Source organism: Lontra canadensis, unplaced genomic scaffold (assembly GCF_010015895.1).
Source record: "Lontra canadensis isolate GAN:19392208 unplaced genomic scaffold, GSC_riverotter_1.0 scaffold6, whole genome shotgun sequence".
Taxonomy (NCBI): Eukaryota; Metazoa; Chordata; class Mammalia; order Carnivora; family Mustelidae; genus Lontra; species Lontra canadensis.
Window position 1 is genome coordinate 34,169,534 of NW_022631000.1, and position 18,477 is coordinate 34,188,010.

At 42.0% G+C, this 18,477-nt stretch overlaps 1 protein-coding gene across 2 annotated transcripts in view; it reads left to right on the top strand.

Annotated features, from left to right (window-relative positions):
* Positions 1-2,009: 2,009 nt before the first annotated feature.
* The window catches only part of KCNAB1 (potassium voltage-gated channel subfamily A member regulatory beta subunit 1), a 402,643-nt gene continuing 386,175 nt past the window's right edge, over positions 2,010-18,477 (top strand). The window contains exon 1 of one of the 2 annotated variants that reach the window (XM_032852575.1): positions 2,010-2,376. In XM_032852575.1, coding sequence (XP_032708466.1) covers positions 2,102-2,376 — 275 coding nt within the window. In that variant the 5' untranslated portion in view covers positions 2,010-2,101. Of the gene's footprint in view, positions 2,377-2,874; positions 2,942-18,477 lie in introns of those variants that run through there. The other variant, XM_032852577.1, reaches the window with a different exon arrangement.

An 18,477-nucleotide genomic window follows, 5' to 3' on the forward strand; every position in this document is an offset into this window, starting at 1 on the left:
GGGGTTAAGTAATTTGCCTAAGATCATAGAGCTGATTAAGTGATGGAGTTAGAATTCAAACCCAAGTGGTCTGACTTTAGAGCAGAGCTCCTAAACACAACAGCACTGCCTCCTAAGAAAGGCAATCCAGGGAACTGTAAGACCCCTTTGACTGAATGAACATAGTTCCCCTCCCCAATTCCACTCCAGATTCCCCTACTGATATGTGACCAAAAATATCAAACTAGGGAGACAGTCCTCAGAGTCCACACTTTGAGAATTCTGTTGCTGTGGATACCTTTATTGTTAGAGCTCTTTGATGACTCAAGTGATGAGGGGCAGGGAGAGAAACTGGGGAGGCTGCAGCTGCTGGTGCTCGGTGTTCCTCGGCCTCCCCCATGTCGGGTGGAACCAACTATGGTACTTGCTAGCAGCTGCCTCCTTGCCCTTTGCTCAGTGTTTCAGGTGACACTTTGCTTTGTGGTCGTAGTTCTAATCCTAACTACTCTAGATGGTAACATTAAACAACTTCTGCCTAAATATGGGAGAGTCCACATGGTGTGATTTGCTGCTCCCTCATTCTTGGCTTTGATTAATTAGCAGCCGTAGGGATCCCCAAAGTCATCTCTATGATTTTTGGAAGAGTTAACTTTTTAAAAAAATTTTTAGTTTTTTAAAAATTTTTAATAAACATGTAATGTATTATTAGCCCCAGGGGTACAGGTCTGTGAATCGCCAAGTTTACACACTTCACAGCACTCACCATAGCACATACCCTCCCCAATGTCCATAACCCAGCCACCCCCTCCCCACCCCCCCCCCCCCCCCACCTCCTGGCAACCCTCAGTTTGTTTTGTGAGATTAAGAGTCTTGGAAGAGTTAACTTTTTAAGAAGAAGCTTGTCTTTCCTACTCTCTCTCCTGTCATTCTCAGAGGCTATAAAACTTCACTATTCCTCTCTGATTTTTAATTTATGGTCTTGTATGGGTAGAGAAATTCATAAACTTTCTCAGGTTCTTCACATGTAGCTGACAATGAGGCAGTTGATAGAGGAGGGACTGATACTGGTTGGGGGATGCCTGGGTTTAGTGGGTCATCAAACAACTTTGTGGTAGACAACTAGGTGGGCACTAATATCCTTATTCCTTGAGTTAGGACAGATCGGTAAACATGTATGGGTCAGCCCCATGGGACTTAAGCACAAGGGCCATTAACTGAACTTCCCATCTTCAGGGCTAGTTTTCACAGGCGCTGAGCACATACCCTTCAGCCCCCAATCCACATCTGCACACATAGGCTCTTCCCACTTTCTTTCCATCTAATAGTTTTGTCACTCCAACTTCAACCTTGGTCTCCTCGGTTGTAAAGAGCTTCTCAGGCCTTCCATCCTTTAGAAGTGCTGAGAGGGTTAGTTACTGAATCAGTCATGGTACGCTTAACATTCTTCTTTGGGAATGAAAGAATGTTTGAATATGTATGTTACGTGGTTCACTGACATTCAAAGAGCCCCCCTCTCCCAGGGGGAGATTAAATAAGTTAAACATCATTTTAAGGCTTACGCAAAAGAAATGATCCCCCCATTGACATTGTTAAACTTATTTGAGAAAATTCACATTTAACTCTAAAAACTAAAGGGACTCTAAGAATGGCTAATGAACCTCTAGATGTCTTTTTTTTTTTAAATAACTTGACGACCAAATATAAGGTTCTAAGGTTCAGAGTTTTTTTTTTTTTTTACATGAATGTTCTAAGGTTCAGAGTTTTTTTTTTTTTTTTACATGAATTAAATCCTAGCTTCCAAGAAGAAATAACACTGCACACTTCAGCATTCCAATATTATTAGAGGTGGTGTTTGTTTGTTTGTTTGTTTGTTTGTTTTAAACTTCCAGGTTGGAAGATATCACAGGTAGTGGCCGCCTTAGCTCTTCTTCAGGAAAGTTAGAGATAGCCTTTCGTCCCCAGCCATAGACCTGGCTCAATTACAGCTCTCTGGCAGGATAAGGTTAAGGGGATGGGGGGAGGACTGGGAAGACGAGGGAGACAGAAGCAGGAAAATCAATTCAAATTACTTCGATGACAGTGACTTAGAGTGTCCTCTGATAGACAGACGCGAGCCTCCAGGATGCTGGCCGCCCGAACCGGGGCGGCAGGGAGTCAGATAGCAGAAGAGCATCCCAAGTTAAGGAAACAATCTGGGCTTTCCACGGGGTGCAAAGACAAATCTCCCAAGAAAGCCCCTGACGATGGGAAAGACAGCAGCCTCAGCCCCTCGGGGCAGAGCCAGCTCAGGGCACGGCAACTGGCTCTGGTGCGCGAAGCAGAGATGAACTGGTACCTCAAACTCTACGAGCTGTCGGGCGAGCACACCAGCGCCTACACCACCGGCATGCCCCACAGGTAAGTCTCCGCCCCCCTCAGCGCCGGCCGCCGAGCATCAGAGCCGGTGCTCACTTGCCCGTGCTGTTGGAGAGCTCAGCAGCTCTCTTTGCTTTATGGATGATTGACACTTCAGAAGGTGTAACCCCGAAGAGCAGGAACTGGTGAAAACGGCAAATAATGCTCCCGGAATGGTGATTCAGAAAAACAGCCCCCAAGCACCTCCCCCCCCCCCCCCCCCCAAGGAGGCTGTAGGCTCTCAAGAACTGACAGGCACAAAGAGTGTGGTATTGAGATTTGTCTTAAGTGAAAATCAGAGGAGTTGCAAAATTGCAGGAAAATGCCCCTTTCCAAAACAGCAACAAGAAAACACTTGGCCATTTCTCCCCACCCTCCCCCCACCACTTTCTTTACCTTGAGCACTCCGGGGTGAAGGAGGGAAATGCGCATTGCCTGTTTGAAGAGTAGACGGTTGAGTGGTGTGAATTTGTTAAATGCGAGCTTAGTCTGGAAATGGGAGTGTGAGCCTCTTGTCTGAGTAAGGAAGACAGTATCAAGAGAAAATGGCACATTTAGAAGAAAATAGGTAAGTGCAAGACAAGTCTCTATAGATTTGTTTTCTGTTTTCTCAGCTTCAGCTTCAAATAATGCAGAGCAGAAAGAGTTCATAAATCTCAATGTTATAAGGCAAAAGGTACTGAGTAACAGAGTTCTGAGTCCTGAACTTTAAGAGTGCTTATTCCTATAATTGCTACTGAAAAAAATCTCTTAGGAATGAAAGATAATTTTGCAAGGAAAAATATTGTGAAAATATAGCTTAAAATAACTATTTTCATTAAACAGTAATAAAAGTTGACTAGAAATAAGAAAAGGTTGCGACGAAATGGTCCAAGGATAGAACATTTCTTTTGTAGAGACTGCGTGGTAGCATAGCGATCCCTGAATGCATTCTGTTTATCAAAGCATACCAGTGTGCTCTGAGCTGCCCCCATTTTTATACCTCTAATTCCAAAAGGACACCATAGAAAAACTAATTTAACAATTGAATCAATTTATTTAGACTTTGATGCCTGTAAAATAAAAACTTGTTGGACTACAAACTTCAAAATGCCCAAACTTCCCTTGTTCCATTCCCTTTTCGAGGCAGGAATAAAATAGATATTTCCAAATCTAAGCCACTATTTAAAAAATCAGCATTTAAAAAGTAGAACAAGATAAGGTTTCTAGAAATGTTCTGTGAAATACATTTACTATTTATGGCCAGAGTGATTTATCTGAAGCTCTTGTAAGCTGTTGTGCCTACATTTGGGGTACACGGAGGAAGGACCCAAGGGGAATGGTCTCAAGTCAAAGAAAGCTTGAATGATCTGTCAGTGTTGGGAATGTGCTTCATATCTATAAATCTTAAAGCTATTATTAAAGAGCTTCTGGAAAGAGAGTTAAGTGACAATAGAAAGCACTGATAATGATTTCCTTCCGTAACACATCCTTTTACTTTCTCTTGACCGAAAGCTTTTCTTAAAGGAGTCATACTCAGGAATTTTATGATCCTGTTTTATGTTCTGTTTTATGATCATGAAATTCCTACTTTATTATCTGGTGGTAGAGTAACATTTATCAGGTCTGAAGGGAATATTAATTAAGTTAACCAGGTTTAGCTAGCAACTTTTGGGAAATACAAATATCTCCTCTTTTTTGCTCTAGTCAAACAATAACAATTTGTCCTGTAGTCAGAAGAAATGACCCAGAATTAATGTATTGGTTTCCATGGTAATCTGTGGGGCAGTGTTATTAATCATTGATTTGAAGTAACTTTGGGTGTCCTTTGCTTTGTGAGGTGTTAAAGAACAGTGAAAATCATGTCTGTCTTACATCATCAAAAACTACAAATGTCTCCTCCCCCTTTATTTTTGCATCATGATTGATTCTAGGAAGAAACTAGTGTGTGCAGTTGGAACTGAGTCCATTTAGAAATTAGATTTACTTTGGAGCTCTATATGTGCGTATTTTAGAAAAAGACAATTTTGCTCATTGTCAGCTCCTTTCCTTGTTATACCCCAATGTTGGAACTATCTACCACAGTTAAGTCCCTAAGATCACCGGGACAATGACAATAACAATAACCGATGATGTAATCCTCTCAAAGTATAATGTAAGTAGTAGAACGTGAACTCCCCCAGGCCACCCATTTTTTTTCTTTCATTTATAAATGAAAACATAGCCCAAGAGTGACAAGTCTGTTAGAGATCTGTATGTAGAATACAGATGTGGTTCACATAAGAACAAATGTATTCATTTGGGAAACCTTACTTATAGGACAGAATGTGAAATGCATTGAGGAGTCCTTGAAGATATTACACATTTACTATGGGTAAGAATTTTACAGGTTGTTGGTTAATGGCCATCACTTTGGAAGGTCTAGAGGGCTCTAACTCCCATTTCCTTTCTGAGAGGATGGAGTGAAAATGTTTTACAGCAGTTTAATTTTGGTTCATGAGGGATTTGAGGGTTGTCCTGTCCTTAGATTCAGTGATAACCTATATTTGAAAAAAGGGTATTATTAAATGACTAGAAGAAAGCATTAGAAATTGAGAGGAGTCCAGCATTCCTGGTGTATTTAAGAAATAAAATTGCAGGAAGCAGGGCAGAGAATGTGCATTATCTGTGGGAAATGGTTCTGGCCCCCCTTTCTGGGGCTGTGTCTACATACGACTACATATCAAGCAATCTAATATCATTTGCTTCATACTAATTGGCCATTTTACAGAGCTGACTGATCACACTGTGAAGCTGGTGCATTTTATATGATGGCTCATTCCTCTGCACGATGAGAGAATGGTGCAGGAACCAGCATCCTGAGGTTGAAGGCAAAAGATACAGATGTAGTGAAAAGGGCCATCTGTACCCCAAAGTTTATAGCAGCAATGGCCATGGTCACCAAACTGTGGAAAGAACCAAGATGCCCTTCAACAGACAAATGGATAAGGAAGATGTGGTCCATATACACTATGGAGTATGATGCCTCCATCAGAAAGGATGAATACCCAACTTTTGTAGCAACATGGACGGGACTGGAAGAGATTATGCTGAGTGAAATAAGTCAAGCAGAGAGAGTCAATTATCATATGGTTTCACTTATTTGTGGAGCATAACAAATAGCATGGAGGACAAAGGGAGTTAGAGAGGAGAAGGGAATTGGGGGAAATTGGAAGGGGAGGTGAACCATGAGAGACTATGGACTCTGAAAAACAATCTGAGGGGTTTGAAGCGGTGGGGGGTGGGAGGTTGGGGGAACCTCCACTAATACCAGGTGGTGGGTATTAGGGCACGGATTGCATGGAGCACTGGGTGTGGTGCAAAAACAAAGAATACTGTTATGCTGAAAATAAATTAAAAAAAAAAGTTAGCTTTAAGTCCCTAGGTGACTGTGGATATGATTTTTAAATAATTTATTTGTTGTCTTGTTTGTTTGTCTGTTTATTATTTGAGAGAGAGCACAAATGGTGGGCAGAGGGAGAAGCAGACTCCCTGCCAAGCAGGGAACTGGATGCAGGACTCCATCCCAGGACCCCAAAATCATGACCTAAGCCAAAGGCAGACGCTTAACCAACTGAGTCACCCAGGTGCCCCTATTTGTTGTCTTTAAATAACAGGTTTTTTTTTTTTTTTTCCAGATTACAAAAGTAGTGTCTAAATTTGATGGAAATTTTTGAAAACAAAAACATCTAAATAAGAAAGGCAACTATTGCTAGTGATTGGTTTGTGTTTCTCCAGCCTTTTGAGTTGGAATCATACTATATATTCTGTTTCTGACCTTTTTTTTTCACTTAATAGTATGCCAGTGCACTTTATTATCCTTTTTAAAAAAAATACTTTATTTATTTATTTGAGAGAGAGTAAGAGAGAACATGAGAGGGGAGGAGGTCAGAGGGAGAAGCAGACTCCCCATAGAGCTGGGAGCCCAGTGTAGGACTCAATCCCGGGACTCCAGGATCATGACCTGAGCTGAAGGCAGTTAAGAACCAACTGAGCCATCCAGGCGCTCTGCACTTTATTATCTTAAAGACAACTTAAAAATTTCTGTCAAAGGACTGCATCTTATATTATTGCTTAGCTTTTCTTATTTTGCTTACTATTTATCATTATTGCAAATAATATAATAATAAATATCTTTATATCAGACTTTAAAAAATCACACCTCTGGTTATTTTCATAGAATCTATTCCTAGAAGTGTAATTAGTGGGTGGATACTATATATATAATATTGCAGACACATATACACACACATACATATTTATTCTTAATGTATGTCTTGCCATTGCTTTCTGGAAATATTTTCTCTGTGTGCCCTCCCGTTGGTAATATTTGAGGATACCTATCTCATTGCTTTCTCTAGATACATAGTGTTTATATGGAATTCAGAGATTGAGGTTTTCTTCATTAAGTTTTTAAAATTCCAGTATAGTTAACATATAATGTTATGCTAGTTTCAGGTGTACGATGTAGTGATTCAACAATTCTATACTAAGTGCTCATCATGACAATTACACTCTTTAATCCTCATCTTACAGCACTGATTTTTAAGTCAAAAAAATGGTTGGCTAATTTACTTAACTTTTTTGAGTCTCTATTTCTTTGGCTGCAGAAGAGGACTAATAGCATTACAAAGCACTGTGGGTAAAAATTAGATGAGATAATGTAAGTGTAATGTATTTTGGTTTTGGATGCTCTAAAATAAGGGTTGAGCCATGACCCCATATTGGGCACGGTGTGTTGAAATCTTATGAAGGTAATTAAGGATGGGGCGACTCTTAAAATATCTGACAAGCATGTGCACTTCACCTAGCACCTGACAACTGAGGGTCCTATTGTGTTCAACTGATATTTATGAGATACCTCTGTGTGCTCTCTCTCTCTTTTTTTTAAAGATTTTATTTATTTATTTATTTGACAGACAGAGATCACAAGTAGGCAGAGAGACAGGCAGAGAGAAAGGGGGAGAAGGAGGCTCCCTGCTGAGCAGAGAGCCCGATGCCGGGCTTGATTCCAGGACCCTGGGATCATGACCTGAGCCGAATGAAGGCAGAGGCTTTAGCCCACTGAGCCACCCAGGCGCCTCACTGTGTGCTCTTAATAGAGGCTTTTTGGGGATTCATACAGTCACCATCCTCCTGGAGAAAAATGACTTGGGGATAGAATACACAGAGCCCTTAAACACTGTTTAATACAGTATTAACATTCTAAACCATAGCTGACTGAACCTATTAAATTGAAATGACTGGGAACATTTAGTGGAGCAAGTCAACACATGAATGAACATTTAGCTATAGCATTTCAGTAGTGATTTCTACCAGCTTAAGAAATGTTTCTTCTTAAGCAGGAAGTTACACTGAGCCACATTTCTAATCACCTCTTTCTGCTATCAAAATCCCTTGATTTCCTAAAAATCGTTTACTTCTGCCTACTTCCAGAGGATCAGATGTGGTTCTCTGCGAGGACAGGCAGTTCTCCAAGGTGAGTATTGGTGGATGCAGTTCCTGCCCACAGGGCAGCAGGTGACCCATGAGCTCAGCAAGCTCTGGCGGGAGTTTATGCAGGAAGATCTGGAGTTGAGAATCGAGCCTGAGATGGAAGTTGCCACAGGAAGTCAGGTACAGCCTCGGGGACATAAGACCTGTACTTAAATGAGAAGTACTAAAAAAGGAGGTCATAAAGCTCAGAGGAAGGAGTCAGTGCCTCCAGCTAAAGTGCTTGGATCTGGACCTGGAAGATGAACAGGACTTGAGCAAGACAAGGTCATGGCTGGGAAGGTGATCCAGGTGGAGGGAAGAGTGTGAACAAGAGTGTGAAATGGAAATGGTGAGCCGCTTCTATTCAGGAGACGCCCACAAGTGCCCCAGAAAGGTTCTTGCCAGCTAGAGCTGGGAGAGTGGTCAGGAGAATGGAGGGGTAGGAGACCGTTTTCAGAGACTTGAGAGTCAGACAGAGACTAGGCCTGGAGGAGAGGTAGTGCGTGCAGGCTACTCCAAAGAAGGGGCAATGAGAAAAGAGAGGGTGACAGTTAAGTCTGAAGCAGGGTCCAGGGAGGGGTTTGCTGCTATCTGTAGACTTTTTTTTTTTTTTTTTGGCAGAACGGAAGAGTCTAGTAGGGAGAGGAAGTGTATAAAGCAAGTAATGAAGCCAGGTCCCCAAAGAGGAAGAAGACAGAGTCAAGGGCACTAAATGCAGGTGTAAGCTTTGGCAAAGGGAGGTGTTGATGGAGCTCAGTGATGAAGAACATGCCTCTGGAGTCCTGTGGTCTGCAGGCTGCATTCCAGCAGTGTCACCTACCGACTGGGGGCTCTGGGCAGGGCCCCTTGTCTGGCAAAGGCAGTTGGCTTGGGGGTTAAGGCCATAGTCTGGGAACCAGGCTGCTGGGTTCAAACACTGGCTCTGCCACTGACCAACTATGTGACTTAGTTTCTTTGGCTGTTAAAAGTGGATAATGAGAGTACCAATGCTATAGAGGAGATAAATGACTTAAATAAGGAAAGCACATGGGGTCTGGCACATAGAAAGCACACTGTGATATGGAAGTTCTTAACAGTGTTGCTGACACATGCTCCATGTCCTTGTTTTTATCATGAGACGATTGCTGGACCTATTATTAGAGATGCCTCCCCTTCCTGGAGTGTACTAACTCTACTGTGATTCTGTAAATGGGTACAGGGATACCTAGCTGAGAAGACTGTTGTGAGGATTCCATGAAATTGTATAAAAGATCTGGTAAAGACTGAACACTCAGTCACTTTTGGTCTCCCTATCCTCTCCCCGCTCCTCTACTGATGTAGAACACATAGGACAGCATCAGGGAAATGGTATCAGGAACAGAATGTAGTGAGATGGAAATGAATTACAATGCAAAAACTAAATTTTTTTAAAAGATTTTTTTTTTTTTAAAGAGAGAGCACAGGGGAAGGGGCAAAGAGAGAGAAAGAATCTCAAGCAGACTCCGTGTTGAGTGTGGAGCCCGATTTGGGGCTTGATTTCACAACCTTAATCATGACCTGAGCTGAAACCAAGAGTCAGACCCTTAACCGACTATGGAATAACCCCAGGAATAACTAAATTTTTAAACCAATATTTTGTTTTCTTAGAAAAACTGTCGATTAGATTCTTTTGTTGTTAAAGAAAAAGCTCTTTTCTAAAAGGTGGTACATATTTCTTTGAGCAAGCATGTTTTCTTTAAGATTATAAATCTTAGAATGTTTACATGAGAAGTCACCTAGAAGTATCTTTCCAGAGATGTCAGAACACGAAGATGTTTTTGTATAGTTTAACTATGATTTTAGACAACGAGCGAGGAAGATTGCCTCCTCGCTCTTTGTTCTGTTGTTTTGTATGTTGGAGGCAATCTTAGACTATTGAATGACTGGATGAGTGAGAGGGTGAACCTCCATAGGACAGGCATTAGATTAATTAGAGGAAGTTCTTGGCATCCCAGCAGCAGCCCTAGGGGAAAGAAGGCATTGCCATGGTTTCTAAAGGTGACATTGATGTCCTTTGACTTAAGGGCCAGGAGGCCGGCAGTGCTCTGTGCAGCTGTACCCCTGGGGTGAGGAGAGGAGGTGAGTTGGGACTAAACATCCCTGGGCAGGCACACCAACCTCCAGAGGAGTAACCAAATACCTGGGAACTTGCTTTAGTCTGCAACCCTGTGACTACTTTTTAGGTCACCTTAGGAAAATGCAGGCAGTTTCTCAGTTTGATATTCCTATTAACTGGGTCATTTTCACATGTGTCCAGTTCATTCTGAAGGACTGTAGACACACCGAAGGCAGTGTCTATGTCTTGGTCTTCTAATTTGCCCACACGGTTCTTTCCTAACTGGATGTCAGTGGATTCGAAAGAGTTCAGCGGCTCTGGTTCCTCTGCTGTTCCTGGGGGTGGGCTCATGTAATGGCAGGGGCATTGGCTGATGGGCTTGCATCCATGATTCGAATCCCATTTTGCCTTGTGATCATAGTAAGTTTTAAAATTACTCAAAGTCTCCTCTGTAATATGAGAAGGGTAGACAAGTTGATCGCTCAGGTTCTTTTTAGTTCTGAGCCTACGTGGTTTAATGATCTTATGCTCCAAAGTATGGGGATAGAGTTTGATTTCCCGCTCGCTGACCTTCATAGACATTGTGCAGTTGGGTTATCTCTGCAAGGAAAAGGTGGTGGTTTGTTCTGAAGTTGTAGGAGCAGGAAAAAATCCTCCAATTTTTAGAGTGAATTACTTTAGTAATTGGTTGACCATTGTTAGATATGTTTGTTTTTTAGAAAGTTTCCTTTTTTCGGGGGCATGTGGGTGGCTCAGTTGGTTGTGACACAGAGGCCTATTTATTTCATCTCCTTCACATGCATCGGATATCTCGAACATATCACTTCTTCTGCCCAGGCCTTTATATATTCATCCCACTGAATTCACACAACAGCCCCGTGGACTTGCTATAACCCACATCCCTCGGTGATGAAGACTATTCCCTTGCTGTCTGTTGTTGATTATTTTTCTTCCTTTCTCATGAGGAGGGTAAAACATTCCCTGACTATATCTTTGCTGGCTATGCTTACATATATTCCAGGTCAGCTGTTGGAGCTGTTGCTAGTCTACTCCCTATCTAAGGTCAGCCTTCCCTGTCCTTTCTCTATGTACTGAAGATTCTGCTTCTCATGGGTTGGGGTAATGCCATGCGATAATTTTAAAATTTAGCCTTCCTACAGCCAACCTACAGCTTAATTTCATTTTTTACAGCTTAATTTCATTTTATACAGCTTAATTTTGTAATATACAGCTTGTTATTTTTTCTTACATTTGTCCTGCAGCTTATTATGCACTTCCGAGAGAGTTCCAGCTTATTACACACTTATGAAAGACTTGGCTCTTGCCTTCTCTGCAAGCTTCAGGGCCTACATAACCTAGGGCGGGCAAATATAAGCTCTGAATCCTGATTCCACCACACACTATCTATGTGACCTTGAACTCAGGGTCCTCCCTTGTAAATGGGAATGACAATACTGCACATTCACAGAGTTGGGGGGATTAAGTGGGAGAATATCTATAAAAGTTTCAACATAGGAGTGAGGGCAGAGAGGGCCCTGCCGCAAATGTTACCGTTCCCATCCCCCCTTTGGAGGCCATTAGCCTTCCTCTGTTATTTTGCCCCCTCACATTCCTCTTTTGATGGATTCCTTCCATGAGCTCCTGAGCCTGGAAAACTTGCCAACCCTAAGAGAATGATCATGACATGCTGCTTTCTTCCTTATTTTGCTTAGAACTCCACTCTTCTAAGATTTTCTTTTACACCCTCGCTTAAAATCCTTTCTGATTAACCAAGGAGAAATGTCTGTCTGACATGTCCGCTCTTCATGCACAGTGGATTGGTCCCTTGTCTCTAGAATAGAGACACCTGGATTTAAATTGTGGCTGGCTGTGTTGTGGGCCAGTTGTGTGAATTTCAGCAGATCATGCCTCCTCTCTGGGCTTTAATTTCTCCATCTGTATGGTGAAAATAAAAGCATCTACATTATCTCCTAGGATGTTAAAGTGGAAAGTATATATGTGAAAATGGTACATTATAAACCACTACCTATCTGTTTGCTATTGCATTTTTTATTATCTTCTTTCTGACACATTGGCTGTAATTCAGTCTAGAACATGGCTTGAGAAAATGATTTCCTCTCATCTGCTTTTCTAGCAAACATAGGGTTGAATACAGACATGGTCTTTCCCAGACCCTGGATGGGGGTTTCTTGAGAACATTGACAAAGACCAGGACACCTGCCTTGTTTACCTAATATCAGCAAGTGCTTACTGAGTCCTTATTATCTCCTGGGCACTTTCCTTAGACTATTCTTTTTAATCCCTACCAATAATCTGGGAGGCGGCTCTTTTTGCTAGCTCCACTTCATGGGAAAAAGCCCAGGCTAACAAAAGATCCTGCTCTAGGTCAGATGCAAAGAAGTGATAGAGCCAGTACTTGAACATGAGTGGTCAGGCCACAGATGTCATCTCTTAACCCCACAGAACACTCCCTTTCCCTGGTTTTGATTGATTATAGATCATCACCAAGATGTCACTTGCATAATTTTACCTTTTACTTTCCATCACAGTATAAGGTTCTCTGATGCAGGGTGTGGGAGTCACAGTTTCCCCTCCCTGTTTGAGGTCCTAAAGGGCAGGGGGAGGTCGGGAGCAGCTTGGATGGGGGAAAGTCACTCAGATGGAGAGCAAAGGGCTATGTCATAGAGTGGGCTGTGAATTTCAATATTTATTCAGGCTTCTCTCCCTGGAAATTATTTCCATCAAAAGAGCTGAAGCTCTGGAAGCCCACCCCCACCCGCCCATGGCATCCTCTCTTCAATGGCTCGAACTACATTTCAGAGTCTTTGGCCCTCTCCCTCTCACGTGAGCCCTGAGAGGGTACAGACGTTCCACAGTCACAGCTGCCTTGGCCTTTCCAATTTTAGTTTGTGGTTGTCACTAAATGGCATGTGTTAATGTGTTGCCAGAGATTTTCGCTGTTGCGTTAGGTGCTTTTGCTCTGTGGGAGGAAGACCCAGCATGGTTCTGAGAAGCATTCACTCGCAGATGTCTGGAGTTGACAACTAAAGCAATGCTGCCTTCCTCTGACAGCCTCTCAAGCTACACGAAATGTCATCAAGTGTTAAGTCTTCCAGTTGGGCAGAAAAAATCTCCATTCCAAGGCAAAAGAAACTGGGAGTTTTTTGTGTGCATTGGTACACACATTGCAATCTGATTGCAAACAGAAACTTGCCAAATATTTCTTCAGTCCCCAGGAAATTAAACTGGGCTCCAGACCAGATATCCGATTCTGGTTCCCAATCCAGGAAGAGTTCTTGAATGTTTATATGGCTAGGCTGTAAGTGAATGCCCTTCACTAAATGAAGTCCATTGATTTTATTAAATGAGGGTCACTCTTGCTGCTAAATCCAGAAACTTCAGGGACTTGACCCAAGAAAGTTTATTTCTTACTCATGAGAATCCAGTCAAGAATAGGAATGTCCAATTAGGTGATACCCAGGATAATGAAAGTTCTGTCATCTTCACTTTTGTTTTCTAAGCCGGCCAGTGGCTGAGAACGGACACTGATCCAATAGAGAGGAGAGGGTATGGAGGCTCGTGTGAAGAGTACTTTATGGGCCAGGTCTGTAAGTGGCAACCATAGGCAGCAGTGATATTGACTGGCGCTCAGTCACATGACCATTCTGAACAACAAAAAAGGCTGGGAAATGTAGTCCAAATGTATGCCTAGGAAGAGAGACTAGGCCACAGAGCCACGGTCAGTGCAGAGGAGGTGCTAAGGCAGAGTCTGTTTCCTAAAACAGGGAGAGATGAAGGCATTTCTTCATTCTCAATGTCATTCTCTTTATTCCAAGCCTGACGCACCAAGCCTTTTGCACCTGGTAAGAGCCACACGGTGGGTCCATCTCCTTTGGCTTTTCTACTTGGAACTTAACTTTCCTGTTTTACTGAGAAGGGTAATGTCCCTCAGAAACCTGTAGATGGTGATCTGATATTAGCTTGGCAGGAACTTGGAACACAGCCTTGCTGACGTCCATCCATGAGGGCTCTGCTCTCGTTTTGAACCTCTCGGACTTTTTCTTGTTGCCCTAAGAATCACCTATGGATGGGTGAGCCAGGAGCATCCCTGCAGCTCGTGTTTTGTCCCTCCCCGAGTCAGCTGTGAGACGAAGTTGCCCGAGTCAACAGGTCATCCCTTCCCATGGTAACAGCCACAGGCCAGGGTGCCACAGACACGCACTGCTATCTCATGAGGCGGGATCAGACCCATGGAAACAAAAGTCAGAGAGCACTTGTTGAGAGCCAAGAGAGCTCATTAATGTAGTCTGTTATTGTCGAACTGGTCAGGTGTGTGTTTTTAAGAGGAATTTCCATGACAGTCTGTTCATTCAAACAATGTCATTATCACTCATGTTTTTCAAGAAGACACTTACAGGATTCTTGATGACAGACAAGCCAGTCACCCCACTCCCCAGCAGCAGGATATGACATGGTTTTGAATGTAACATGATTAAATAAAATGGCTTATCATTTACAGTGTGCTGGCATTCCTTCCCTAGCTCAACAAGAGCCTCAAACAAGATACATGTACTTTTTCTTTTTCTTTCTTTCTTTCTTTCTTTCTTTCTTTTTTTTTTTGGCGTGGAATGGTGAGAAATTGGAGGAAAAATTGGTTAAGAGAATTTGGGTTTGTATTCAAGGCATTTTTCTTTATTATAAATATCTCCCATTTAAGTTCATGTAAAAAAAATCAAAACCCAAAGTGTATTTTGTAAATTAATCTTCATATTGAATTTGATTATAGCAGTGAGCATTAGTAGGAAACAAACTGTCCAAAAGGGCTGTTGAATTATTTAATTACCTGCAGGACTAAGGAGGTGATAGTCAGGATAAACAATTCTGTAAGTGGGATGCATTTGAAAGATCAGCTCCTCTGTCTCCAAGCTTAGTAATTTGAACGATGTGACTATCCCAACACCAGTTGCTTGTTGAACAAAATATTAAATACTTAAATCTGTTTATAATACTTTAGATTCCAGACGGTCATTTATCCAAAAGAAATGGCAAAGAAGTATCAAGTTGAAAAATGTTTTTATAGTATTTTAAATTACATGAATATCCAATGAAGTCAATATTCAGAATTCAAGGATACTCTTTTATAACTATATATGTAATATTGAAAGAGTTTCTAACAGTCAAACTGGAAAATGAAACAAATTCATTCAAGAGGCTTGATCATCTATTATGTTCAATTCTGGGAATGCAGGGGGTACATAAGATAGGGTCCTTACCCTGAATAACCTTAGAGTCCTTTCGAGACGACAAGAGCACAATACAGTTTTATTGGTGTGATCTGAGAAGGGGGAATGAAGCGCTATGGAAATAAAGGAGTGATTAGTTCTGCCAGGAGGTGGAGAGACAAGGGAGAGAAATGTCAGGATGAAATAAACACAAAATACACCAGGACTTTTACAAGGATGTGGGGGAGGTTGGGGCCACTAGCCATCAAGGAGGCAGGCGGAAAGGGATGTGTGGTCTGTGGCTCAAGAACAAAGTTGATCTTTTCTTAGGCTAGTCATGAGCTGAACCACCAAGTAGCTAGCGATGGAAAAAACCTTGTGAGAATGGGCAAGATAGTATTTCTAAATGCAGAAGTTAGTCACAATTAGGCCTTGTTCACCTGACATTGTCAGAGAATGGAAATTTTCACTCAAGCGATTTTCCCAGTACCTGAAACTTCCCAATTTAGGTGTCAAGGCTTTATTTTAACTTTTTAAATCTGAAGAAACAACTTGACAACTCCAGTTTATCTTAATAAATGTCAGCTCTTGTGCTATGTTAAAATGTCCTCGGGGACTATTAAGGAATCTAGAACTATTTGCCTTGAAAATTAGAGGCTTCATTTTGTTCTTATTTTTAAATTTTGCCTTCCATATTTCCCCCTTCCATTGCTTCTCCTGTATCCCCAACTTGCTGTAAATTTTTCTTATTGCTGTCAGTAAGCCTGCCTCTAATGGATTTTTCATCTAATTTGCTACCTTAACTGTACCGAGGAGCAGCAAATAAGAGGCTCTGTCTTGCTTGAATTATGACCAAGAAGGAGTAAATGGTTTATGAATTGAGGTTGGGGACATGGGCTTTGTGATGTCTTATTTGTTTACTCTTGCTTCTGTTCTATTTAGCAAGATTGCTAAAAAGGTGGACCTCTGAAAGATGCAGTTGTTACTTTATTTGAGCTAGCATTTGAATCTGTTTGGGAAAATGCCAAATGCTGAAATTGCTTCACGTTGGAGTTTATCTTGGAATAATCCTTAGGGATTTTAGAAAAGCAAACCACATAGAACACAATTTTTTCAAAATGTTGATGGGGCTCTGGTACTTGAGATTTTATAAATTTCCCAGCAGACAGAACATTCTATCACAAATAAAGTAAGCAAAGTGAAGCTATTCATTTGTCTTCCATGGCAGGAACACACCGAGGGCTTTCCAGTGGATCATTTTTTCAACCATACTGCCTTGGAACTTTGGTCAATGATTGAACATTTACAGTTATTACACAGTGAAATGACATTTCACGAGGCAGTGTGGTGTATTTAGGGATTTAAAATATACAAACTGGTTTAGCTTACTTACCTCTGTGGAAGTGGTACTGTTTCTCCCATTTTCTCTGAAGAAGAAACTAAAAACTCAGAGATGCTTACGTCATACAGTAGCATGTTGTTGTGCAAAGATTTAAACCTGTCTGTCTGACCTCTGAGCCCAGGCTTCTGGAAACTTGCCCTTCAGTCCAATTCTTAGGGTAACTGACTCCAAATGTTGCCTAATTTATGTGGATGTTTCTTTCCTTACTCGTAAAACAAGAGAATTGAACCAGTTGATTTCTAAGACTTCTTAGAGTTCTAGTTAGATCCTGATTTTTTTAGATTTTTTTGTTAGGTGCCTCAAAGAGGTTGATGAAGAGGTAGATTGGTTCAGACAGAAGGATCCCAGTAAGACCTCAAAGCAGGTGCATTGTATCACAAACTAAACCTGTACATTTTCAGGCCTGGCTTTTATAGCTGAGATTTAAAGTCCCAGCCTCCCAGCCTGTCTCCGACAAGTTCCAGACCCCAAAAGGATAATGTGTGGAAGACGGTGGGGGAGCCCCACGGCAGACCACAGGGAGCAGCGACCGCAGAGGTGTGGGAGTCATTGCAACCTGCAAGTCTGCTTTCTGAGTCAACACTTAAGAAGTGATGGAGGGATTTCTTACCAGATGAAGAACAAATCAACTTCATTAAATAATCCTTCACTTTTCTTTGGAAAAGAGGAAGTCATGTTTAAAGCCATCTCATTATTTTGCAGTCCTGTAACCCATAGGACTAAGTCCCCTGAAAAGGGTTGCTCACTTTGTCTCTCTGTCCATCTGCCATGCAGAGCTCTGCTGCCGTGCAACACTAGGGGGCACTATCCACATAGATGACAATGTCCGTGGCTGACCATGGGATTGTGTAATGTGGCAGACAAGTAATAACCACCATGTCTTGGGCTGTGTCTTCTGTGCCAGGTACACCGAATGCCCTATTTCCTTTGATCTTCACTACAACCTCATGAGTAATATGGTGAGGCATATTTTCCAGAGCAATTAATTGGGACTCAGAAAGTACCCATGGTCAATCCACTCGCGTGTGTTAGGGGTAGGATTGAAACCCAAGTCTTTCTGATTTTATAACTCATGCTTTTTCCCTCTATATTCCACCCTCACCCCATGGAAATTCTTCAAAGCCAGGCCAATGTAGATGGGGATAAGGGAGGAACGTGTTCTTAGCATCCTGGAAATACTACTTCAGGGATGACTCAACAGCTGGTGACCACAATACTATCTTGATTTCAAGCCTTTCATGGTTGACATTACTTAAAAAGAGAGTACAAGCCATGTGATGGGGGCAAGACCCCATCATGCACCTTCCTTCTTCCTCACCTACCTCTTTTCCAAGATACTCTGTGCCCCCAACAGCCATCTTTCAAGATATTTCTGGCCACAGAGTGCACTTCTGTACTTTGGAGTCCCATTGGTCTTTTCCTTTGCATTAGACTCAGACCAAAGGCCTCATTTTGGCATCTTTAGGGATCTTTTGTGGAAGGAACAAGATAGTCACACCCAAAGTAATGAGGGGAGCTTTTGCTGCAAATGCCAAAACTCAAAGACGTTTTCTTTGTGTGGGTGTGTGGTCAGTGTGGGATAAACACAGGATGCCAGTGAAATCCCAAGGACCAGTCCTGCCCACAAGCCCTTCACAGGCCAAGGAAGAGACCTGTCAATCTGGTCACCAATAAGTATGCTTCATATTTCTTGAGCAAGTCTATAATGTGCATGTTTCTGCATATATTAGAAATATGACTGTACATTGAGGAGGGGTTTTTGAAGTTATAATGCAAAAGTATATAATGTACAAGGAGTAGGGCTAAGGAAAAGAGGTAAAGGAGGCTGGGACTGAGGGGAGGCGGTGCCTTCAGTGTTGAGGCTGGTTTGATGGGACTTCCATTTGTCCACTGCTATAATCCTACACACTGTC